General features: G+C 45.3%; 3 protein-coding genes across 3 annotated transcripts in view; 1 reads left to right on the top strand and 2 right to left on the bottom strand.

Moving 5' to 3' along the window:
- ATAD3A (ATPase family AAA domain containing 3A) overlaps positions 1-3,745 on the bottom strand; it is a 43,747-nt gene extending 40,002 nt beyond the window's left edge. The window contains exons 1-2 of the mRNA XM_074558312.1: positions 3,463-3,745; positions 1,575-1,651 (exon numbers count right to left, since the gene is read on the bottom strand). Coding sequence (XP_074414413.1) covers positions 1,575-1,651; positions 3,463-3,691 — 306 coding nt within the window. The 5' untranslated portion in view covers positions 3,692-3,745. The remainder of the gene's footprint in view (positions 1-1,574; positions 1,652-3,462) is intronic.
- AURKAIP1 (aurora kinase A interacting protein 1) overlaps positions 1-26,906 on the top strand; it is a 180,256-nt gene that overhangs the window by 95,591 nt on the left and 57,759 nt on the right. The gene's annotated exons all lie outside the window — the stretch shown is intronic.
- On the bottom strand, positions 4,915-26,189 carry VWA1 (von Willebrand factor A domain containing 1). Its single transcript, XM_074558454.1, has 5 exons — positions 25,745-26,189; positions 21,425-21,988; positions 13,186-13,464; positions 11,289-11,561; positions 4,915-6,591 (listed from the first exon to the last, which is right to left on the bottom strand). The coding sequence occupies exons 1-5, from the start codon at positions 26,010-26,012 to the stop codon at positions 6,542-6,544; spliced, it is 1,434 nt and encodes a 477-aa protein (XP_074414555.1). The 5' UTR covers positions 26,013-26,189; the 3' UTR covers positions 4,915-6,541.

Genomic DNA, 26,906 nt, shown 5'->3' with positions numbered 1-26,906 from the left:
ATAAAATATGATACTATAATGTAATAATAAAATAGATGACCACTGACATAAGAAAGTTAAAATATGACGGTAAATATAAATAATTTTAAAATATATATATAAATAGAATAAATATATATAATATATATTATAATAAATTATGGTAATAAAATAGGGTCATAAATTATGACAATAAAATATGATACTATAATGTAATAATAAAATAGATGACCGCTGACATAAGAAAGTTAAAATACGACAGTAAATATAAATAATTTTAAAAAATATATATATAAATAAAATAAATATATATAATATATATTATAATAAATTATGGTAATAAAATAGGGTCATAAATTATGATAATAAAATATGATACTATAATGTAATAAAAAAATAGATGACCGCTGACATAAGAAAGTTAAAATATGATAGTAAATATAAATAATTTTAAAATATATATATAAATAAAATAAATATATATAATATATATTATAATAAATTATGGTGATAAAATATGGTCATAAATTATGATAATAAAATGTGATACTATAATGTAATAATAAAATAGATGACCGCTGACATAAGAAAGTTAAAATATGATAGTAAATATAAATAATTTTAAAATATATATAAATAAAATAAATATATATAATATATATTATAATAAATTATGGTAATAAAATAGGGTCATAAATTATGATAATAAAATATGATACTACAACATAATAATAAAATATGACACTATAATATGATACTAAAATATAGTATAATATTATAGTATTATACTATATATACTAAATATAATATAATATATAGTATTATAATATACATACTAAAATATGATACTAAAATGTTACTAAATATTATATTTTAGTATATTATAAATCTAATTATATTATATGTTATCATAAATATTATTATAAAAAATGATGATGAAGCAAAGTATTATAATGAGGTGATAGTAATATATTAAAATCTAATTATATTATATGCTATCATAAATATTATTATAAAAAATTATGATGAAGCAAAGTATTATAATGAAATGATAGTAATATATTAAAATATTATAATAAGATATTATAATATTATAATAAAGTATTATAATATAATAATAAAGTATTACAATAAAATGTGACAAAATATTAAATTCTGAATTCTAATAAGAATTCAGATGATAAGAAATGATATATGATAAGAAATAAGAGAAGAAAATGATAAGAAATGATAAGAAATACCATATTCAGCCATTTCAGGATTAAACACAATTAAAAAAAACACCCAAGAGATCAAGCAACACCCAAACAATCCCTAAATTCCTTTACAAGAGAAACAGAAGTCTGTCCCTCACAGTCACAGCTCCAGAAACCCCTGTTCACTCCCCAAAACCAGCAGGGATATCCAAAACCACAAAAATCGTGACAGAATAACCCAAATTAGCTGAGATCACCTCCCAGAATTACTCATTCTTTTCCTCCTAAAGGCAAATAACCACAATTTGCTGAAGCTGAACAGAAAGACAAATTCATCACAAAGATTGGAATTTGTCCCTGCAGAGCCTGAGGGTGCCAAGGATGGGAATGCCAACCCACCTTGAGTTTGGTTTGCTGCTCCAGCTGCAGGGTCTGCTCCTGCATCTGCGCCAGGCTCAGGGCGTCCTTGGCATGGCCTGGGGGGACACAAGGGACAGGCATGGATCAGGGCTGGCTTTTATATTCTCCATTTATTTATTTCTGTGCTGATAGCTCAGGTGTTAACTTTTCTATTCTCCAGATTCCGTGCTGATATCGCAGATTTTAACTTTTCTATTTTCCAGATTCTGTGCTGATATCGCAGATTTTCACTTTTATATTCTCCAGATTCTGTACAGATACCTCAGGTGTTAACTTTTCTATTTTCCAGATTCTGTGCTGATATCGCAGATTTTAACTTTTATATTTTCCAGATTCTGTGCTGATATCTCAGGTGTTAACGCTTCTATTTTCCAGATTATGTTCCCCAGATTTTCTATTTTCCAGATTCAGGTTTTGGCTTTTCTATTTTCCAGATTCTTTCCTGATATCTCAGGTGTTAACTTTTCTATTCTCCAGATTCCGTGCTGATATCACAGATTTTAACTTTCATATTTTCCAGATTCTGTGCTGATATCACAGATTTTAACTTTTATATTCTCCAGATTCTGTGCTGATATCTCAGGTGTTAATGCGTCTATTTTCCAGATTCTGTTCTCCAGATTTTCTATTTTCCAGATTCAGGTTCTGGCTTTTCTATTTTCCAGATCCTTTCCTGATATCTCAGGTTTTAACTCTTCTATTTTCCAGATTCTGCACAGATATCTTAGGTTTTAACTTTTCTATTTTCCAGATTCTGTACTGATGCCTCAGGCTTATCTTTTCTATATTTTAGGTTCTATACTGATGCCTCAGGTTTTAGATTTTACATATTCCAAATTCTGTACTGATATCTCAGGGTTTAGCTTTTCTATTTTCTAGATTCTGCACTGATGTCTCAGGTGTTAACTTTCTATTTTCTATTCCAAATTCTGTACTGATATCTCAGGTTTTGGCTTTTCTATTTTTCACATTCTGTACATTTTAATTTTTTTATTTTCCAGATTCTGTGCTGATATCTCAGGTTTTAGTTTTTCTATTTTCCACATTCTGTGCTGCTTTAGTGTGTGGGTTTAGGATTCATATGAGAGGATGGGGAGCTCTGTGCACAGAGCAGGGAGACAAAAGAATTCCTTCTCCAGATATAACTTAGAGATCTAACTCACAGATTTATATATTGGGCTCAGAACCTGGACACAAAACCTGAGCAGTGATTCCACACAATCAGTCTTTCAGAGAAAAGAATTTATTGCTCCATTATCAGAAGAAAGGAACTTCCTCCCGCCTTGAAGGCGCTGTTGGGGTTCAGAGGAGGAAGGTGATGATGACCAGACAGAATCCTGTGTTGAAATGGAATTTCTGCATCACTAATGAAGTGTATGAATATGCAACAGGCTGTTGTTTTTAAGGGTTAATCCTCTGTTAATTTGGGTCCTTTTTCGGGCCTGTGCTGCCCAAAAAGAGGTACCTGGTCATCCATAACTCTTTTTTTTTAATTGTCTCATATTGTCCTAATTCAAATTGTCCAAATTATGATTACTCTAACTGTATTCTTATTTTTATAACCATTTTATTACTATTAAACGTTGAAAATTTTAAAAACAAGCGACTGGCGTTTTTCACAGTCTGGGACCAAGCTCTGCTTCCTGGGAAGGGCAGGAAGGGCTGCCCGGGAGATTCCGCCTGGGTGAAAAACAATTTTTTATAACCTAAAACCATATTTAATTAAGAGAATGAATACCCCATAACTTTCTAACACAAAACATTCATTTGAATATTTGCGAAAAGCCAATATAAAACACACGCTGTTTTTCACACCGACCCTTTCCCCCACACCCCTCCGAGCCCTCCCTCCCGTCCCCTCACGCACGGGACGCGTCCAACTCCCGCGCCGCCTTGGCCGCGCGCTCCAGGCCCGTGGGGTCGAAGTTGCTCCATTTGTCCTTGGGCGTCTGACGGTCCCCGGCGCCTCCAGCACCGCCGCCGCCGCCAGCAGCGGGGCCGGGCGGCAGCGAGAGGCCGCTGCCGGTGCCCGGAGGAGCCGCGTCCCCGCCGCCGCCCGGGGCGGCCCCGCGGTTCAGCCCGAACAGCCACGACATGAGGGTGGCGGCGCCGGCTGCACGCGGGGACGCGCCGCGGGCACTGCGCGTGCGCGGAGAGGCGGGCCGGCTTCTCATTGGGTGGAGCGAGAGGCGCGCCGCGCGGTGATTGGTGGAGAGGAGGCGCGTGTGCGGTTTGATTGGTGGGAAGAGGAGGGAGGGGCGAGAGGGGAGGGGTGAAGGGACGGAGAGCGCGGAGGGACAAATGGGGCGGTGCTTCCGCATAGCAACGGGAGTGAGGGGCGTTGCTAAGGGCCGCGAGGAGGCGCGGCCTGGGCGTTATTCCGGATTTCCCTGGAAATCGGCCTGAGTTTGGCGTTATCCCGGGATTGCTTCAGGAATATCCCGGATTTCTTCCGAAATCGGCCCCAGTTTAGCGTTATCTCGGGATTGCTTTAGGAATATCCCGGATTTGTTCCGAAATCGGCCCCAGTTTAGCGTTATCTCGGGATTCCCTTGGCATTGTCCCGGGTTTCCCTGGAAATCGGCCCCAGTTTGCCGTTATCCCGGGTTTCCCTTGGAGTTATCCCAGATTTCTCCTTGGGATTATCCCGGGTTTGCCTTGGGGTTATCCCAATTTCCCTTGGCGTTATTCTGAATTTCCCCTGGGGTTTATCCCAGATTTCCTCCGAAATCAGCCCCAATTTGGTGTTATCCCAGATAGCTTTTGGGATTATCCCGGATTTCCCTGGAAATCGGCCCCAGTTTGGTGTTATCCCGAATTTCCCTTGGGGTTTTCCTGGATTTCCCTCGAAATTCTCTCCTTGGAATGGCAGAGAGGATGGGAAAAGAGGAGCGAGGAGAAACCTGTGGCTATGTAGGATAAAGAACAGGATTTCCCTGGAAATCAGCTCATAATCCATCATTTTGGAGTGGGAAAAATGATGGGAAAGTGGAAAAGAAACCCTTATCTGTGGTTATGTGGGATAAAGAGCAGGATTTTCCTGGAAATCATAATTTTGGAACTGACGTTTCATCAAGACCAAGATATTTCTGTTTTTTGCATTTCCCACACATTTTTTGAGGGATGGGAGTAAAATTCGGGGTAAATCTGGTTATTCAGGCATGGGTGGAACACACACTTCATTTAAAATTATGATTTAAGGGTGATCTCAGAAGCTTTTCCCAACTTTGATGATTCTATAAATTCCAGCTTTTCAACCCCTGGAACAAAACCCACAATTCCCCCCCATAAAACCCCACAGCACAAAGGAACCATTCAGTAGCTCTCATATTTATATTTATTTGTCTTAAAAAGGCTGTGTTACAACTGAGGGGGGGGATGAAAATTAATGCATTAATAAACTATGCAGGAAGTTGTGCAAACTTATTTTCTGTCCTACAGCGAGAAGAAACAAAATCATTTTATTGCATGAGCAGTTCCAGGGGCTTTGTGATCCTTTCAGCACTGAGATTAATCAGTCACAAATGCACATTCCAGAGGAGGACAAAAACCACATGAAAATCTCTTTATAGAGTTAATGAATGACTCACCTCCCTTCTCTCCTGAACAAGGCAGCCCAAGGAAAAATGCTCCAGAAAGGTGGAGATGAAGGATTCAGCTCTCAGGAGACAAAGTCAGGGATAAAATTCCTCTCAGCTCCAAAAGGAGCTGATTTAAGCTGTTTTAAGAAGGATTTTTGAGGCTGAATGGGGCTCTCCACAAACAACACTGCTTCAAAACCAAGTTCCACATGGAGGGAAAATAAGCAATAAATTTAAAATAGAGCAAGAGTTACTGAGGGAGGGTGTTCCCACTGATGCTGGGGGTTAGCAGAGAAATATCTACATTTCTTTACAGCCCTAAGCTCTGAACTTTGAAACCATTTGCTTGGTCACTAGGTATTTATAATTAATTTATCTTTCTTTCTGTTTTTTTTTTCCTAGCTCCCCTTTCCAGAGTGGCTTAGACACAGCAAGTTCAAGCTTAGGGGCAAAGGAAAATAATTAGATTTACTCTTTTTTACCTTAAAAACATTGATTTTTAAGTGTAGCTTAAGCTTAGCACTGGGTGGAAGCCCAAGACAAGACACCAGAGATGTGCTGTGTGTGTTCAGAGTGCAGAGGAATGATAGAGCTGGAGAATTATTGCCTGTAATTAATCACAGAACAGGCTAATTAATCTCCACGAGGACAGCAGCACTCCCATCTGGTGAAAAGGAATGCCAGAGCAATGATCCAGGCAGGAGCACAGAAACAAAAATAAATGTTTTACATGGTTTTGTCTGGCTTTTCTGGGCTCTGGAGGGAAGCACAACGCCAGGATTTTGGGGTTCCTGCCCTCTGAATTCTCCTGAATGGGTTGGATTCAGGAATGGATTTGGCCAGGATGGAAGATAAATACCCAAATACTGAATGAGCTCATGCAAAAAGAAACCTGCATGAACCTTGAATAAATAGAAAAGAGGATCCAGCAAGAGTGGGGATCCACCACTCTGCCTCCTGTGAGGGAAGCACATTGCCAGGATTTTGGGGTTCCTGCTCTCTCATTCCCTCCAGGGAATGGCTTGGATTCAGGGCTGGATTTGGCCAGGATGGAATTGGAACAGCCAAATCCTGAATGTGCTCATGCAAAAAGAAACCTGCATCAACCTTGAGTAAAGAGAGAACAGGAGCAAGCAAGGTGAGGGTCCAGCACTGTGCCTTCTGTGAAATGGGGACACATTGGGCATCTTTTAGTCACTTTTTTAGTCACACTTGGCTGTTCCATGCACCCAGCCAGAGCAGAGCTTGGCTGGGGCCAGGTTTGGGCTGGACACCGGCGGGGACAGCACAGCCTGGGGCAGGAGCTGCTTCCTCCCCTGACTCCTCCTTGTTTTGTCCAAATCTTTGTCCATTCCAGGCCTTTGCTCACTGCGGCCTGTGCTGCTCCCTGGGCCTGGATCCTTGGGCCTCGGTGGCTGGAGGGACACAAGGAACAGAAATGTCACAACACAGGGAATTAAAATGTCAGAAAATAAGGGATTCAAATGTCAGAACACGAGGAATTAAAATGCCAGAATACAAGGAATACAAATGTCAGCTTTAGTCACCCATTCTCCACATCTGAGTCACAGATCTCACCCCTTATTTTTATGCATTAGATGCATAAATAAACTTTAATAAAGAAATTTATTTATTTATTATTTAAATAATATGAATTAATAAATGAAAATGATAATTAAATTGATAACAATTATTATAATATTAATTAATAAATGAAAATAATAATTAAATCGATAACAATCATTATAATATTAAATGATATCTAAATAATAATATTAAATAATGTATTTTCATGCATTAAATGCATAAATAAATTTGAATAAATAAATAAATTTATTGAATATTTTAATAAAAATAATAAAGAAAATTAGCAATTAGATTAGTAATAATTAATATAATATTGAATATTTAAATAATAAATTTAATAAATAATTAAACTTATTTTACTCATTAAATGCATAAATAAATTTGAATAAATTTATTTGTTTAATATTGAAATAATATTAATAAATAAAGACAATTAATAATTATATTAATAGTTATTTCTATAATATTAAATAATAGCTAATTAATAAATGTAATAAATAAACAAATGAATGTGTTTTTATGCATCTGTCTCCACTGTACTCATTTCCTCCTGCCTGCAATAAACTCCACTAGGAGGAGTCTTACTCCTAAAAATGGGGGGAAAACCAAATTTTGGTCAGTGTGTGGTGAAACGCCTGGATTCTGAATAATAAACACCTGGATTCTGCATAACAAAACCCCACCCAGGGGCTGGATTCTGAATAATAAATACTGGATTCTGAATAATGAAATCCTGGATTCTGAATAATAAACACCTGTATTCTGCAGAACAAAACCCAACCCAGGGGCTGGATTCTGAATAATGAAATACTGGATTTTGAATAATAAACACCTGGATTTTGAAGAATAAACACCTGGATTCTGAATAACAAACACCTGGATTCTGCATAACAGAACCCCGCCCAGGGGCTGGATTCTGAATAATAAATACTGGATTCTGAATAATGAACTACTGGATTCTGAAGAATAAACACCTGGATTCTCAATAATAAACACCTGGACTCTGAAGAATAAACACCTGGATTCTGCATAACAAATCCCCACCCAGGGGCTGGATTCTGAATAATGAACGACTGGATTCTGAAGAATAAACACCTGGATTCTGAATAATAAACACCTGGATTCTGCAGAACAAAACCCCACCCAAGGGCTGGATTCTGAATAATGAACTACTGGATTCTCAATAATGAAATACTGGATTCTGCATAATAAACACCTGGATTCTGAAGAATAAACACCTGGATTCTGCATAACAAAGCCCCACCCAGGGGCTGGGTTCTGAATAATAAACACCTGGATTTTGAAGAATAAACATCTGGATTCTCAATAATAAACACCTGGATTCTGCATAACAAACACCTGGATTCTGCAGAACAGAACCCCGCCCAGGGGCTGGATTCTGAATAATGAACTACTGGATTCTGAATAATAAACACCTGGATTCTGAAGAATAAACACCTGGATTCTGCATAACAAACACCTGGATTCTGCATAAGAAAACCACACCCAGGGGTTGGATTCTGAATAATAAACACCTGGATTCTGAATAATAAACACCTGGGTTCTGCATAACAAAACCACACCCAGGGGCTGGATTCTGAATAATAAACACCTGGATTCTGCAGAATAAACACCTGGATTCTGAATAATAAACACCTGGATTCTGCAGAACAAAACCCCACCCAGGGGCTGGATTCTGAATAATGAACTACTGGATTCTGAATAATAAACACCTGGATTCTGAAGAATAAACACCTGGATTCTGCATAACAAACACCTGGATTCTGCATAACAAAGCCCCACCCAGGGGTTGGATTCTGAATAATAAACACCTGGATTCTGAATAATAAACACCTGGATTCTGCATAACAAAACCCCACCCAGGGGCTGGATTCTGAATAATGAACTACTGAATTCTGAATAATAAACACCTGGATTCTGAATAATAAACACCTGGATTCTGCATAATAGAACCCCACCCAGGGGCTGGATTCTGAATAATGAAACACTGGATTCTGCATAACAAAACCTTACCCAGGGGCTGGATTCTGAATAATGAAATCCTGGATTCTGAATAATAAACACCTGGATTCTGCATAACAAACACCTGGATTCTGCATAACAGAACCCCGCCCAGGGGCTGGATCTGAATAATAAACACCTGGATTCTGCATAACAAATCCCCACCCAGGGGCTGGATTCTGAATAATAAATACTAGATTCTGAATAATGAAATACTGGACTCTGAATAATAAACACCTGGATTCTGAAGAATAAACACCTGGATTCTGAATAACAAAACCCCACCCAGGGGCTGGATTCTGAATAATAAATACTGGATTCTGAATAATGAAATCCTGGATTCTGAATAATAAACACCTGGATTCTGCAGAACAAAACCTCACCCAGGGGCTGGATTCTCAAGAATGAAATCCTGGATTCTGAAGAATGAACTACTGGATTCTGAATAATAAACACCTGGATTCTGAATAATAAACACCTGGATTCTGCAGAACAAAACCCAACCCAGGGGCTGGATTCTGAATAATGAACTACTGGATTCTGAATAATAAACACCTGGATTCTCAATAATAAACACCTGGATTCTACAGAATGAAACCCCACCCAGGGGCTGGATTCTCAATAATAAACACCTGGATTCTGAAGAATAACAAAACCCCACCCAGGGGCTGGATTCTGAATAATGAAATACTGGATTCTGAATAACAAACACCTGGATTCTGAATAATAAACACCTGGATTCTGCATAACAAAACCCCGCCCAGGGGCTGGATTCTGAATAATAAACACTTGGATTCTGCATAACAAAGCCCCACACAGGGGCTGGATTCTGAATAATGAACTACTGGATTCTCAATAATAAACGCCTGGATTCTGAATAATAAACACCTGGATTCTGCATAATAAACACCTGGATTCTGCAGAACAGAACCCCGCCCAGGGGCTGGATTCTGAATAATGAAATACTGGATTCTGCATAACAAAGCCCCACCCAGGGGCTGGATTCTGAATAATAAATACTGGATTCTGAATAATGAAATCCTGGATTCTGAATAATAAACACCTGGATTCTGCAGAACAAAGCCCCACCCAGGGGTTGGATTCTAAATAATGAAATACTGGATTCTGAATAATAAACACCCGGATTCTGACTAATAAACACCTGGATTCTGCATAGCAAAACCCCACCCAGGGGCTGGATTCTGAATAATGAACTACTGGATTGTGAAGAATAAACACCCGGATTCTGAATAGTAAACACCTGGATTCTGCATAACAAACACCTGGATTCTGCATAAGAAAACCCCACCCAGGGGCTGGATTCTGAATAATAAACACCTGGATTCTGAAGAATAAACACCTGGATTCTGAATAATAAACACCTGGATTCTGCATAACAAACACCTGGATTCTGCATAACAGAACCCCGCCCAGGGGCTGGATTCTGAATAATAAACACCTGGATTCTGAAGAATAAACACCTGGATTCTGAATAATAAACACCCGGATTCTGAATAATAAACACCTGGATTCTGCATAACAAACACCTGGATTCTGCATAACAAAGCCCCACCCAGGGGCTGGATTCTGAATAATAAATCCTGGATTCTGAATAATGAAACACTGGATTCTGAATAATAAACACCTGGATTCTGCAGAACAAAACCCCGCCCAGGGGCTGGATTCTGAATAATGAACACCTGGATTCTGAAGAATAAACACCTGGATTCTGAAGAATAAACACCTGGATTCTGCATAACAAACACCTGGATTCTGCAGAACAGAACCCCGCCCAGGGGCTGGGCTCTGAATAATGAAATACTGGATTCTGCATAACAAAGCCCCACCCAGGGGCTGGATTCTGAATAATAAACACCTGGACTCTGAATAATAAACACCTGGATTCTGCATAGCCAAACCCCACCCAGGGGCTGGATTCTGAATAATGAACTACTGGATTCTCAATAATGAAATACTGGATTCTGAAGAATAAACACCTGGATTCTGCATAAGAGAACCCCACCCAGGGGCTGGATTCTGAATAATGAACTACTGGATTCTGAATAATGAAATACTGGATTCTGAATAATAAACACCTGGATTCTGCATAACAACACCCCAGCCAGGGGCTGGATTCTGAATAATAAATCCTGGATTCTGAATAATAAACACCTGGATTCTGCATAACAAACACCTGGATTCTGCATAACAAACACCTGGATTCTGCAGAACAGAACCCCGCCCAGGGGCTGGATTCTGAATAATGAACTACTGAATTCTGAAGAATAAACACCTGGATTCTGAATAATAAACACCCCGATTCTGAATAATAAACACCTGGATTCTGCATTAAAAATCCCCTCCCAGGGACTGGATTCTGAATAATGAAATCCTGGATTCTGAATAATAAACACCTGGATTCTGCAGAACAAAACCCCAGCCAGGGGCTGGATTCCGGGTCCCCCCTGGGGCAGGTGACCCTCTCTGTGCTGCCATCACTCACCTTGCAGGGTGCAGGCCTTGGCTGAGAGGGATTTCTCGGTGCCAGACCTGTAGATGGCTGTCACTGTCACCAGGTAGGTGGTGTTGGGCGCCAGCTGCTCCAGCACGGTGCTGTTGTGGCCGCCACCCACCTGCAGCAGCCGGGCCCAGCCCCCCGGCAGGGGCCCGTAGAGCACCTGGTAGGAGGCCACGGTGTCCAGGACGGGAGCCCAGCTCACCTGCAGGCTGCGGGGCCCACAGTCCGAGATGAGAACCTGAACCGGGCTGATCTCCTCTGGAAAAGGTGGAGAGAGGCGAGGGTGAGGATTTAATGAGAATTATTGGTGTGCGTCATATCGGGGTTCAGGGGTGGGGGATTCAAATCAAGCCAGTGGAATGAAAATCAATGCAGCAAGGAATTGAAATCAACCCAGGGGAACTGAAATCAACCCAGCAAATAATTCGAATCAACCCATTGAAATTAAAATCAGCCCAGTGGAATTGAAATCAATGCAGCAAGGAATTAAAATCAGCCCAGCAAGGAATTCAAATCAAGCCAGTGGAATGAAAATCAATCCAACAAGGAATTAAAATCAACCCAGGGGAACTGAAATCAACCCAGCAAGGATTTCAAATCAACCCAGCAAGGAAGTAAAATCAACCCAGCAAATAATTCAAATCAACCCATTGAAATTAAAATCAGCCCAGTGGAATTGAAATCAATGCAGCAAGGAATTAAAATCAGTCCAGCAAATAATCAAAATCAACACAGCAAAGAATTGAAATCGACCCAGTGGAACTAAAATCAGCCCAGCAAGGAATTCAAATCAACCCAGTGGAATTAAAATCAAGCCAACAAAGAATTTAAATCAACGCAGCAAGGAAGTGAAATCAACCCAGTAGAATTGGTGCCCCCAGGTGTATGCCATGCCATTTTACCTGGCACAGTGGTGCCCAAGGCCCAAGCCATGCCCATTTACCTGGCAGGATGGTGACCCTGATGCCCCCATCCATGCCCGTTTACCTGGCAGGTTGGTGCCCCTGGCCCAAGCCCATTTACCTGGCAGGGGGGTGACCCTGATGCCCCTGGTCCCAGCCATGCCCATTTACCTGGCAGGTTGGTGACCCTGATGCCCCTGATGCCCCCATCCATGCCCGTTTACCTGGCAGGGTGGTGCCCCTGATGCCCCCATCCATGCCCATTTTACCTGGCAGGGTGGTGCCCCTGGTCCCATCCAAGCCCATTTACCTGGCAGGGTGGTGCCCCTGATGCCCCTGATGCCCCCATCCATGCCCATTTACCTGGCAGGTTGGTGACCCTGATGCCCCCATCCATGCCCATTTTACCTGACAGGTTGGTGCCCCAGGTCCCAGCCATGCCCATTTACCTGGCAGGGTGGTGCCCCTGGTCCCATCCATGCCCGTTTACCTGGCAGGGTGGTGACCCTGGCCCAAGCCCATTTACCTGGCAGGGTGGTGCCCCTGGCCCAAGCCCATTTACCTGGCAGGTTGGTGACCCTGATGCCCCCATCCATGCCCATTTTACCTGGCAGGTTGGTGCCCCTGGTCCCTCTGGTCCCATCCATGCCCATTTTACCTGGCAGGTTGGTGCCCCTGGTGCCCCAAGGTCCCATCCATGCCCATTTACCTGGCAGGGTGGTGCCCCTGATGCCCCTGGTCCCATCCATGCCCATTTTACCTGGCAGGGTGGTGCCCCTGGCCCAAGCCCATTTACCTGGCAGCGTGGTGCCCCTGGTGCCCCTGGTCCCATCCAAGCCCATTTTACCTGGCAGGGTGGTGCCCCTGGTCCCATCCATACCCATTTACCTGGCAGGGTGGTGCCCCTGATGCCCCTGGTCCCATCCATGCCCGTTTTACCTGGCAGGGTGGTGCCCCTGGTCCCATCCATGCCCATTTACCTGGCAGCGTGGTGACCCTGGTTCTCTGCGGGGGGAAGTAGTGCACGTTGGACTCGGGGGTCAGCGCCACCTCGTAGGTGGTGGCCGGTGCCAGCTGGGTGAGCACGAGGCTGCTCCGTGCCCCGGGCACCTGCAGCGCCCTCCTGGCAGCGGGGTCGCCGCCCGGGCCGTACTCCAGGCTGTAGAAGCCGCTGTCCTGCGCCAGCAGCTGCGGCCACACCAGGCGGAAGCTGCTGGAGGTGATGTCGGTGGCGTGCAGGCGGTTGGCACGGATGGCATCTGCAAAGGGACAGGGACAATATTTTTTATTCATAAAAAATAAAATATTTTGAAAGTCTTTTACTCAGTTACTGAGTCAAAATAAAACCCTTAATCCAGCACCACCCCTGGGTGACTGCATGGGCGCTGCCAGCTGCACGTGTGCCCCAGCAGGGCTGGCACCGCACCTCTCCCTGCCCCCGAGGCACGAAATCCACAAAACCACAGAATCCACTGAACCACAGAATCACAGAATTCTCAGAATCCACAAAACCGCAGAATCCGCATGATTCACAGAATCCACAAAACGACAGAATCCACAGAATCACAGAATTCTCAGAATCCATAAAACCACAGAATCCACAAAACCACAGAATCCACAAAACCACAGAATCCACAGAACCACAGAATCCACAGAATTCTCAGAATCCACAGAACCACAGAATCCACAGAACCACACAATCACAGAATTCTCAGAATCCACAAAACCACAGAATCCAAAACACCACAGAATTCACATGATTCACAGGATTCTCAGAACCGCAGAGTTCTCAGAATCTCTGGGTTGGAAGAGACTTTTAAGATCAAGTCCAACCCAGCCCCAACCCCTCAATTAAACCCTGGCACCCAGTGCCACACCTGGTGACTCCAGCACCTCCCCAGTTCCTGGGAATTCCCAAAATTCTCCCAAATTCTCAGAATCCCCAGGTTGGAAGAGACCTTCAACCCAACCAACTCAGCCCTGGCACCCAGTGCCACATCCAGGCTTTGTCACACACACCCAGGGAGGGTGACAGCTCCTTTTTGAGCCTTTTTTTTGTGCTACCTTGGAGCTCCAGAGCACAAATTCCAGACCACAAATCCCTCTGGTGGCGCTGGGCAGCTCCCTCTGCTCCCTGGCCCTTCTGACGCTCCCATTTTGGGCACAATTCCGCTGTTCTCTGCTCTTCCAGAGAGGCACAAACACACAGGACTTTGTTTCTAGCTCCAGGGAAGCGACACGGAGATCTTATCTGTTTTTAAATTATTTTCAAGAGCTTTGAAAAGCCCCTAAATCCTTATGAAAGCACTTCCAGCTCATGCTCAGACACTCCCAGAGCTCTCACTGGCTCCCCATCGCACGGAGGTGAAGGGAGGCACAAAATCCTCTCCCAAAGCTGCAAATTCGGGGCTGCTCTGCCTTCCCAGACTCATCCTTTTAGCTCGGCTGCTCTGAGCCCTGCCAGCTTCCCTGCACCAAATAAAACAGGCTCAGATTTTCCTCTGAGCTGTTCCCTGGCAGGAACATTTCCCTGCTCCGTGCCCTGCCCATCCCAGCGATCCCATCCCAAATCCTGGGGCCCTGCACCCTCCTGGGAGCCCCACAAACCTCAGGGACCAATCCACCAAGGGGCAGGGAGCACAGGAAAGGGCTCAGTGCTGCCAAAAACCCTGCCAGAAGCTCGGGGAATGGAAATTAGTGAGCTGGGAGCAGGGAAAATGTGAATGGAGGGGGCAGATCAAAGGGGAAGCCCGCAGCAAACAGCTCTGCCCCTTGTTGCCAGAGCAATGGAAGTTTCAGCATATAAAGAAGCACAGAAAATAAAGAAATAAATGCCCACAGTGGTGAGAAATGGATTTACAGGGAGTTCTCACACAGATGCATGCAGTGTGCAAAGCTGGAGATAAGAAATGCTGATTTAGCAATGCCGTGGAACAGGACAGACATTGTGGAGGGAGAAATGGAACCAGGAAAAAAAAGTTTCAAAAGATGACCTTACAGAAAAGATTGGACACTCTGGAGAAACAGAACTGTGAAAGATGCATTGTAGTAGGAGCCACGAGGGGTAATTTTAGATGATTGGCCTTAAAACATTTACAACATGGTGTAGCTAAAGCAAATAAGCCAAAAACTACTTATAATGTATTATCATGAAGAAGTAATTAACTTCTGATTGTGATGGCGTGAATTATAACATCTGTGTTGTCTCACCCTTCACATGAGACTGAAAATAAAATAAAAGTTTTTCAAACACCTCTCAGTTGCTCCATCTCTGGGTCAGAAAAGGGCTCAATCCAGCACTCAAGGTGTTTCCCAGCCCCTCTGCTCCCAGAGGGAAGCAGCAATAATTAATAATAATTAATAATAATTAATATCCTGGACTGGACTGAGGCAGTGCCTGCCTGGTGACACCTCCTGCCTCTTGGGGACCCCAAACACCGTTTTGCATCCAGGAGCTCTGCAGAAATCAGGATCAGACTTGCAGGAATGCTGCTGGCTTCATCATGAGGGTGAGGAAAAGAAAAACCAGCAGCAAGAACAGCCAGAACAGGACAGATTTGTCCCAAATCCCAGCTGCAGCTCCTCAGACCCAGACTAGGACAGGTCCTGCAGCTTCTCTGACCCAAATTGGGACAGGATTTCAGGAGAACCTGTCCTAAACTGGTTTAGAGAAGCTGCAGCTGGGATTTGGGACAAATCACTTTGATGTGAGTGGGGCAAAGCTCTGATTCTGGCAGTGGGGACAGAGCTCAGAGCCTTCCCTGCAGCAGGACCCACCCAGTGTGGGATCTCAGCACCTCAGTCCTGAGGTGCCACCGAGACCACCCTTGGGGGGCTCGGGAGTCCTGGAATGTTCCAGAAGTGTCTGGTGGCTGCACTTTGATCCTACACAGGAGACGACACCTGTATGAGGACAGGAGGGTTTCACCGGGGTGAATGGTGAAGGGATTGGTTAATTAGAGGGTGAAACACAGGGTTTAGGATTTCTGTACAGGGGGGTTTAGAGAAGTAAGATGGAGGAATTGGGGCGTGTCCTGTCCTTCTTCTTCTTCTTCTTCTCCTCCATCTTCTATGATGATGGTGGCACTTTGGGATTGGTCATTACTGAAAGTGCACCGGACAATAAGAATAAAAAGGATTGGGGAAAAATGATAAATATTGTACACGTAACCATGGGTATAAAGATAGGTGGCTGTCTGGAGGGCAGCACAGTGTGCTCATGGCTGGCTGCTGAGCAGAGCTCTGTCGGGCCGAAAGAAAATCTTTTAGATAAACAATTAATAAACATAAAGACCGAAAGAAGAACTGAAGCCTCTTCTGGTCCTTTGATACGTGGGCTGTCCCAAGGCCACCCCGGGCCTTTCCAGGCCCTTCAAACAGCCCAAAACCGGACAACCCAGGACCCGTTTTGGGTCAGAAATGCTCTTTCCTGAGCACAGAGGGACGTGGGGATGCTCAGGGCTTGCAGGCTCCTGCACAGCCTGGCTCAGGAGTGGTGCCAAGGGCTGGCAGGAGGCAGCAGGCCCAGTTTAAGGCTGGGCACTGAGCAAGCGGCTGCAGGCTCAGGGCTGATGTCAGCTCACAGGAATGCCTGGGTTTCACAACCAAGAGGGTCCTTCCCCAGCACCAAATGCCACAGTTTGGGCACTTCAGAGGGAGCCTGAGCTCCTGCACAGCCTGAGAACCTTCCCCTCCCTGTGGCAGGGTGGAGGCGCCTGCCAGGAGCCAGCTGTGCCACAGCCAGGCAGGCTGGGAGCTGCTTTCTGCAGAAAAATAAAAAGATGTCCTGATCCTGGCACTGGAAACCTTGTGAAGCCATGGTGCAGGATGCCATTGATACACCCGACTCCTCTTTCCCTTCCACCACCTTGCAAAGTGTGGGGCAATGGTTCATAGACATGGCTGTGAGTGCTCTCCGTTCTTTTGGGGTCTCACACCAAAGGGCACAGCTGTGACTCCCCTTCATTCTTTTGGGGTTTAACCCAAAAGGACACGACTGTGACTCCTCAAACCTTTGTTCTTTTGGGGGTCTCTCTCTAAAGGACATGACTGTGACTCCTCAAACCTTTGTTCTTTTGGAGTTTAACCCAAAAGGACACGACTGTGACTCCTCAAACCTTTGTTCTTTTGGGGGTCTCTCAAAAGGACACGACTGTGACTCCTCAAACCTTTGTTCTTTTGGGGTTTAACCCAAAAGGACACGACTGTGACTCCTCAAACCTTTGTTCTTTTGGGGGTCTCTCTCAAAAAGGACATGACTGTGCCTCCCCTTTATTCTTTTGAGGTTTAACCAAAAAGGCCTTCAGCAAAGGCCTCCATGCTGAAGGAAGCAAATGGAGCTGTGATCCCATGAGAAACTTGAACAGAGAAAAAGAAAAGAGTGGTGAGACCCTGTGAGCAGAGAGGAGATCAGAAATAGATCTATTTCTCAGAAATAGATGTAGACAACATTTGCTCTTGAACTAATCTTTAAACTAAAATCCCGTAAGCTGACACGGCCCACAAACACAGCTGTGGGAAAAGCTGTGAAAAAACAGGAGGGGCTTCAGGATTGCATGGGCTGAGGAACAGCAGGCAGTGAGCACCCCCAGCCCCTGTCCTGAGCAGCTCTGGGGCCATTCCAGCCCCAGCACATCTCCCCGTGCAGGCTGAGCCCACCTGAGGCAGCAGCAGCCTGGCACGGAGCCCTGGTTTGGAATTTCTGAGGAGCAGGCAGGAAACAGCCCAGCCTGGAGAGGGGAGCAGCTCCTGACAAAGCTTGTTTGTGCCTCTCCAAAAGACTCCACTGGGGTTTTTTTTTGGGTTTTTTTTAACATTAGCAGAGATGAAGATAAGAGAGGAGTGATAATTAAAACCATTCCAGAGCTGGAATTAATTAATTCCTGCCTGCCAAGGTGCTGCCTGTCCCTGCCATGCCAGGAAGGGTGGTGGAGCTCTGAGCTCCTCCAGGTAGGCACCAGTGGATTAAGTGGTTTTATTAATGTGAAATCAGGTGGTGTGACCAAAATCTGGCACTTGGCAAGCCCTGGGTTTCTGTGGGAACCTCACCTGGCATTAAAACCCCAGCCCAGGAGGTTTTAGGGCTTGCTGGGTTCACAGAATGGACACTGCCCTCAAGCACAGTCCTGACCTCTGCAGGTTTTAGATCTGCTTTGTTCTTTTGGGGTTTCACCCAAAAGGACACAACTGGGACTCCCCAAACTTTTGGTTTTTGGGGTTTCACAAAAAAGAATATGGCTGTGACTCCTCTTTGTTCTTTTGGGGTTTCACACAAAACATCACAGCTGTGACTCCCCTTCATTCTTTGGGGTCTCACACAAAAGGACATTATTGTGACTGCCCAGATCTTTGTTCTTCTGGGGTTTCTCCCAAAGGATATAGCTGTGACTCCCCAAACCTTTATCCCTTTGGGGTCTCACACAAAAGGACACGGCTGTGAGTCCTCTTTGTTCTTTTGGGTTTTAACCCAAAAGAACATGGCTGGGACTCCCCAAACCTTTGGGTTTTTTTGGGGTTTCACACAAAAGGACACAGCTCTGACTCCTCTTTGTTCTTTTGGGGTTTAACCCAAAAGAACATGGCTGGGACTCCCCAAACCTTGTTCTTTTGGGGTTTCATCCAAAAGGATAAACCTATGACTCCCCAAATCTTTGTTCTTTTGGGGTTTCACAAAAAAAGGACACAGCTGTGACTCCCCTTCATTCTTTGGGGTCTCACACAAAAGGGCATTATTGTGACTGCCCAAACCTTTGTTCTTTTGGGGTTTAACCCCAAAGGACACAGCTGGGACTCCCCAAACCTTTGGTTTTTTGGGGGTTTCACCCCAAAGGACACATCTGTGCCTCCCCTTTGCCCTTTTGGGGTCTCACACTGCAGGTGCTCTGGCTCAGTGCCATTTCCAGTGGCATTTCCAGTGGCATTTCCAGTGGCATTTCCAGTGCCATTTCCAGTGCCATTTCCAGTGCCATTTCCAGTGCCATTTCCCTCTCTGCACCCTGTGAGGGCACAGAATCCACCTTGGCCTGCCGAGGCAGGGCTGGGCTGCTCCTCCAGGGCTCTGCTGGCCAAGTCAGGCCAGGGATCTGGCAGATGTGGAGCACGTTAGAACAGGGATTTATGGAACAAAAACATTCCTTTCCTATAGCCTCAATGCTGACAGCCTGCACTGTCCTGAGTTGTGTTTTTGAAGAGAGCAACTGCGGCAGTTGGAGGTCTCAGCCCCTGATGGTGAATTTTAGAGATTCAGATCTATCCCAAACAAGAGCTGGAAGGAGCTGACAGGAACAAATCCTTGCCAGGGACACACATCCCATTTTAGATGTGCTCAACACGTTTGTGCTCCTCCATCAGCTGGCGCAGAGACAGAAAATTTTGAGAGGAAAAAAAAATAATAAAAACCACTTTAAATGTGAAAATCAGCTCAGGGGGCTCAGGCACTTTGTGTCCACAATTTACTGAGGTGAAATCATCCCAGTTTGGGCAACCTGTGGTTAACAGCCTGTGCAGGTGGGGCGTTTTGAGCTCTGCCTGGGGTGTGCAGATGCCTGACCTGCATGACTCATCCCAAAGTCTTGTGGGGTTTTAAGGAACTCAGATATTCCGAGTTCCTCGTTCCCAGCTGAACTCACAAACACGAGTTCACCTCACCAAGGGGAATCTGTCCCACTCACACAAACATTCCGAGGGCAAATATTTGTCCCAGACCTCCCAGGAGCCTTGGTTTGTACTTGGACCTGTGGCAGGGATTTGGGAATTGGGGTGATGGTTGTTTATATTAATTAACCAATCACTCAAAGCTGTGCCTAACTGCAGACAGTCACGGGTTTTTCTTTAGTATGATGTAGTATAGTTATAATATAAAATACTAATAATATATAATAAATTATATGGTATTAATGTAATATAGTATAGTTTTAATAAAGCAATTGTTCAGCTTTCTGAATCATGGAGTCAGAGTGTATTATTCTCTTTAGTATAGTTATAATATTATATTATATATTATTATATATGTATATTATATATAATATACAGATATATTATTATAAACATATACTAATGTATATTATACATTTATATACTATATATGTATATATAGTATAATTTATATTGTTAGTGTATATATAGTATTAATGTCATATAATACAATAAAGCAATTCTTCAATTGTTCTGAACCATGGATTCAGAGCACATTATTCCCTTTAGTATAATTATAATGTAGAATTAATGTAATACTATATATATAATTATAGTATATATTATAGTATTATCATTATAGAATTATATATAATAATATATATTATATAATTAATATAATAATACATATACACTATACTATATTAATACTATATTAAATTAAGAGTATTAATATAATGTAGGATTTAAATAGTATTAATATAGTATAGTATACTATATAGTATACTATAGTATAGTATACTATATATTGTATAGTATACTATATATAGTATAGTATATATCATATAGTACAGTATATTATAATTAATATAATATGACAATTGTTCAGCCCACTGCACCATGGGGTCAGAGCAGATTATTCTCTTCAGTATAGTTATAATACAGTATTAATGCCGTATAATATAGTATTAATGCCATATAATATAGTTTAATAAAGCAATAGCTCTGAACCATGGGGTCAGAGCACATTATTCTCTTTAGTGTAGTTATAATACAATATTAATGCCATATAATATAGTTCAATAAAGCAATAGCTCTGAACCATGGGGTCAGAGTACATTATTCTCTTTAGTGCAGTTATAATATAGTATTAATGCCATATAATATAGTTTAATAAAGCAATAGCTCTGAACCATGGGGTCAGAGCAGATTATTCTCTTTAGTGTAGTTATAATACAGTATTAATGCCATATAATATAGTATTAATGCCATATAATGTAGTTTAATAAAGCAATAGCTCTGAACCATGGGGTCAGAGCACATTATTCTCTTTAGTGTAGTTATAATACAGTATTAATGCCATATAATATTGTTCAATAAAGCAATAGCTCTGAAGCATGGGGTCAGAGCACATTATCCTCTTTAGTGTAGTTATAATACAGTATTAATGTCATACAGTTTTAATGAAGCAATAGCTCTGAACCGTGGGGTCAGAGCACGTTATTGCCCAGCTGGGGATCACCCACACCAACAGGTCACGGCCTCCACCCTCTGTGCCCACTCTGAGCCCTGCTGGTGCCCGCGTACCTCGGATGGCGTCCCTGAGCTCCGGGGTGATGATGGGCAGGTCATCCACGTCCACAAAGTGCAGGTGCGCCTCCGAGGGCGCGCTGGCGGCCGCCGACAGCTGCAGGAAATTCCCACGGCCGGTGCTGACGATGAACACGGTGACCCCCATGTCCTTCAGCAGCTGCATGGGCTCCGAGATGTCGTCCGTGGAGAAGCCGTCCGTCACCCACACCAGCACCTTGGGCACGTCGGGCCTGGCCCCGGCCTGGCTGCTGAAGAGCTTCTCCTTGGCCAGGGCCAGCGCCTTGCCCGTGTTGGTGTCGCCCATGCGCTGGCGCGTGGCCGCGATGGCGCCGCGCAGGCCGGCCCCGCTCAGGTGCCGGTCAAAGGGGAACTCCATGCTGGGCGCCGTGCTGATGTGGATGATGCTGGCCTGCACGTCCCTGGGCCCGAAGGCGAACGGCTGCAGGAGGTCCCACATGAACTCCTTGACCTTGGAGAACTCATAGCGGGAGACGCTGGCAGAGCTGTCCAGCAGGAACAGGAGGTCGCCCTCGGTGTTGGAGGTGGAGGGCTGGGGAGCTGCAGGGCAGAGAGAGGGAACTGCATCAGTGAGGGCTGAGAGCCCAAAACCTGCACAGGCTGGGGAGTCCCAGCCGTGTTCTTTGGGTGAAACCCCAGAAGAGCAAAGGGGAGTCACAGCTGTGTCCTTTCATGTGAAACCCCAAAAGAACAAAGGTTTGAGGAGTCAGAGCTGTGTCCTTTTGTGCGAAACCCCAAAAGGACAAAGAGGAGTCACAGCCAAATCTTTTGGGTAAAACCCCAAAAGAGCAAAGGTTTGGGGAGTCGCAGCTGTGTCCTTTTTGTGAAACCCCCAAAGAACAAAGGGGAGTCACAGCTGTGTCCTTTTGTCTGTGGCCTGCAGCTCTGGGGCACCACATTCCCATCCCATAAATGCCGGTTTTCCCCGTTACTCATTGCTGTTAATTACTCATTGATGTTAATTAGGGAGAGCCCCATCCTGACCCCACAGGGCTCTGCCTTGGTTAACCACACAGCTGGAGGGCAGGGGGTGTTTTGGGGCTGAAGCTTCTCCTTCATTCCAGCCCCATCCCATGTGTGACACTGACTCCTGTTTGCACGAGATGGAAACAAATTCCTCCTGCTCAGCAGAAAGAATCCATTAAAAAACATAAAAATAAATAAAATCGAGACAAAGGCTCTGCCCCCATCAGGAGCGTGGCAGGGCTCACAAAGCAAGCAGACACTGCAATCAGCCTCCCTGCAGGTCCAGGCTCTCCATTCCCTCATCCTTCCTCCCGCTCCTTGTCCTGCATCCAGCACAAACATGCCATCCGTGCCAGAGGTGGAGGTTTGGAAGCACCAAATCCCTGCTCACGCAAGCAGCTGCTGCTCCCAGGCCCTGCAGACGGCGTGGCCACGTGCCAGGGGAGGATTTCTCATTTTTCAGGGGGGATCTGGAGCACCCATGAGCATTTTCAGTATGAGGGATAACTGAGATGTGACCCCTGGGCTCTGCTGGGGCCTGGGCAGGGACAGGGACACTGCAGGGTCCTGCTGTCACCCCCTGTGCGAGGCTGGGTCGATGCCCCGGGCTCTGAAGTGTTTGGAAGGGCTGGATTTGGGAAGGAAAATGTCCCCATGGAAACACAACGCTGGCTGCTGGCTTTTCCAGAGGAGGAGGAGGAGGAAAGCAGCTGGCCAGGCTTCCCCTGATGCTGACAGGAGACATCCGGGCTGGAGCTGAGCACGGGCTGATTCACACAGCCCCGGGCTCTGGGGCTCCCTCACAGCCAGCAGGGATCAGCTCCTGTCTGGGGTAATTCTGCTTGACATCCCACTCTTGTCTTCTCTCACTGCTTGGGCTGGAGACCTGCGTGCTGAGGAATTTAAATTTTCTGTGTTTAAAGGTACAGACCCAAAGAGAGCCTTTCTCCACATCGCCAGGCCAGTGCAGTGTTCCAAAATGGAATTATAGCACTGGGATTGTGGGTGTGGAGTTGGTTAGAAGTGTGTAAAATCACAGGGTGGAAAACCTGTAAAATCACAGGTGGAAAAAAAAAGTTTGGGGGTTTTAGAATATAGAAATAAATATGAAGCAAGATGAGGTTTTAGGGTGGAGGCAGGTTGTTCTTCTTCACCTTCTTCAAACCCAGCTCAGCCCAAACACCGATCCACCCAAACCCAGCTGATCCCGAGCCCACACCCAGCCTCTGGAGCAGGGCACAGCCCTTGTGCAATGCCAAGGCTGGCTCTGGCACAGCCCCTGAAGGCCTGAGCATTGTTCAGAGCCCGGGCTGGGAAATGCCACGGGTTGGGAAAATGCCACGGGCTGGGAAAATGCCACGGGCTGGGAAAATGCCACGGGCTGGGAAAATGCCACGGGCTGCCACCAGGAGAGCAGGACAATGGGAATGTGCCACAGGATCCCGGGGTGGCAGGAGGGCAGGACAATGGGAATTGCTGCTGCCAGGGGTGGATTGGAGAGCTGGGACAATGCCAGGAGCTGCAGAACTGTAACTGCCCCAATGGGACACTGAGGGACGAAATCCAGCACCCCGTGAGGGACAGTGGGACATGGAGGGACAAAATCCAGCCTGGGACACTGAGGGACAAACCCGAGCACCCTGTGAGGGATCTGAACTCAACTGGGACATTGATAAAATCCAGCCTGGGACACAGGGACAGACCCCAGTGGGACACGGAGGGGCAGACACGAGGTTCCCTTTGGTTTCCCAGTGCTTGCAGTTCCCAGGTGCCCTGAAAATCCAACAGAGCCCTCCCTGGAGCGACAGAACCAACCAGAACCATCCCTGCAGGCACAGAACCCACCAGAACCATCCCTGCAGGCACAGAGCCAACCAGAACCATCCCTGCAGGCACAGAACCCACCAGAACCATCCCTGCAGGCACAGAACCAACCAGAACCATCCCTGAAGGCACAGAACCAACCAGAACCATCCCTGCAGGCACAGAACCATCCCTGCAGGCACAGAACCCACCAGAACCATCCCTGCAGGCACAGAGCCATCCCTGCAGGCACAGAGCCAACCAGAACCATCCCTGAAGGCACAGAACCAACCAGAACCATCCCTGCAGGCACAGAACCATCCCTGCAGGCACAGAACCCACCAGAACCATCCCTGCAGGCACAGAGCCAACCAGAACCATCCCTGAAGGCACAGAACCAACCAGAACCATCCCTGCAGGCACAGAACCAACCAGAACCATCCCTGCAGGCACAGAACCCACCAGAACCATCCCTGAAGGCACAGAACCAACCAGAACCATCCCTGCAGCCCCAGAACCTTCTCCAAACCAGGACAGACTGAACTGCAGCAGCTCAGCCACCACTGAGGGGTGAGTCCTGCCCAGGAATGGGACACCATCCGTCCATCCGTCCGTCCATCCATCCATCCCTCTCCCAATTCCAGCTCTGCCCCGTCATCGTTTCCCATCTGCAGCTCCCGGGAGAAAGAAAAGCCGAAGTTTTAGAGCCGAAGCGATTGAATTACAGCGATCAGGAGAGAGCAGAGCGTTAATCACCGCTGGCTTCCCTCAGAGCCCTCAGTGAGCAGCGAGAACTTTTCCATGGGGTTCCTTTAACTCTGAATTTCTGAACAATTTCCTCTTCCCCACTGGCAACAAACACACAAAATTACATTCTAAGTAATTTCTTTCTGCAATTGCAGTGAGGTTTCTTGTGCACAAGCACTTCTAAAAGCAGCAAACACCCAAAGCAGCACCGTAGGCTCATTTTTATTCTGAGGAGGGTTTTTGAGGAGAGCAGGAGGTAGGGAATGGGGAAAAGCAGCTGAGGAACGTTTCGCTGTTCAGGCACTCACCTGGCTCAGGTGTGTCCTGTCCCACAGCAGAATTCAGCCACAGAAAAAGGGAAAGCAGCACTGCAAGCTCAGTTTTTATTCTGAAAAGGGATTTTTGAGGAGAGCAGGAGGCAAAGAACAGGGAAAAGCAGAGCGGGAACCCTTTACTTTCCAGGCACTCACCTGGCTCAGGTGTGTCCTGTCCCACGGCAGAATACAGCGGCAGAAAAAGCGAAAGCAGCACTGTAGGCTCAATTTTTATTCTGAAAAGGGATTTTTGAGGCAAGCAGGAGGCAGGGAACGGGATAAAGCAGCACAGGAACCTTTCTGGCACTCACCTGGCTCAGGTGTGTCCTGTCCCACAGCAAAACACAGCGGCAGAAAAAGCGAAAGCAGCACTGTAGGCTCAATTTTTATTCTGAAAAGGGATTTTTGAGGCAAGCAGGAGGCAGGGAACGGGATAAAGCAGCACAGGAACCTTTCCAGCACTCACCTGGCTCAGGTGTGTCCTGCCCCGCAGCAAAATTCAGCCACAGCAGAAGCGAAAACACCACCTTGGCCAACATAGCCGAGCCTGGTGCTGCCCAAAGCGCCTTGAATCCACCTGAGGGGGCCCAGCCGAGCCCGAGCTCGGTCATAGCCCGTGTCCTGCAGCCCCCGGAGCCATCCCGCAGCTCCGGGCTGGCTTTGGCTGCGCTGCGAGCTCTGGCTCGGGCAGGGAATTTTCTTTCCTTCCTCCCCCCCACTCCTTTTAAAGCCATAAATCCATCGTGACAGGGAGAGCTGGAGCACAGGCAGCTCCTGCTGCTCGTCCTCCTCCTCCTCCTCCTCCTCCTCGGCCGGGTTAAGCTCGCCCCAGGAGCGGGGTTTGCTAGTGTGCAGCTAGGCTTGGCTTGAAAAATAATATTAAAAAATAATATATATATATATATATATATATATATATATATATATATATATATATATATATATATATATATATATATATATATATATATCCCTACAGATAAAACTTTGGCCGTGAGAGGCACTGGCAGCAGGCCAATAAGTAGAGAGGAAAAAAAAAAAGGAAAAAAAAGAAAGAAAACTGCGAGAAATCCAAAGTCCTGCCGGAGTGGAATGAGCTGGAAGAAGGGAGAAGGCGCTTATAAAGGGAAGGAGGAGTGGGGAAGGCAGGAGCTGCCCTGCCCCGGGAATATTGGCCAATCTGCGGGGAGGAGCATTGGGAGCTTCGCTCAGCCCGGGGCTGCCCGTGGGGACACGGGGCTGGGACACCTGGGTCCCCTCGATAGGGGAATTAATGCACAAACAGCGGGAAATTAATGCTCAAATACCAGAATATTAATGCACAAATATCAGAATATTAATGCACAAATACCGGGAAATTAATGCACAAATACCAGGAAATTAATGCTCAAACACCGGGAAATTCATGCTCAAAGAGCAGGAAATCAATGCACAAATACCAGAATATTAATGCACAAATACTGGGAAATTAATGCACAAATATCAGAAAATTCATGCTCAAACAGCAGGAAATCAATGCACAAATACCAGAATATTAATGCACAAATACCAGAATATTAATGCACAAATACTGGGAAATTAATGCACAAATACCAGAAAATTCATGCTCAAACAGCAGGAAATCAATG

Source organism: Zonotrichia albicollis, chromosome 25 (assembly GCF_047830755.1).
Source record: "Zonotrichia albicollis isolate bZonAlb1 chromosome 25, bZonAlb1.hap1, whole genome shotgun sequence".
NCBI classification, from domain to species: Eukaryota; Metazoa; Chordata; class Aves; order Passeriformes; family Passerellidae; genus Zonotrichia; species Zonotrichia albicollis.
The sequence above is the reverse complement of the archived record's forward strand: the minus strand, read 5'-3'. Positions and strand labels throughout refer to the sequence as shown.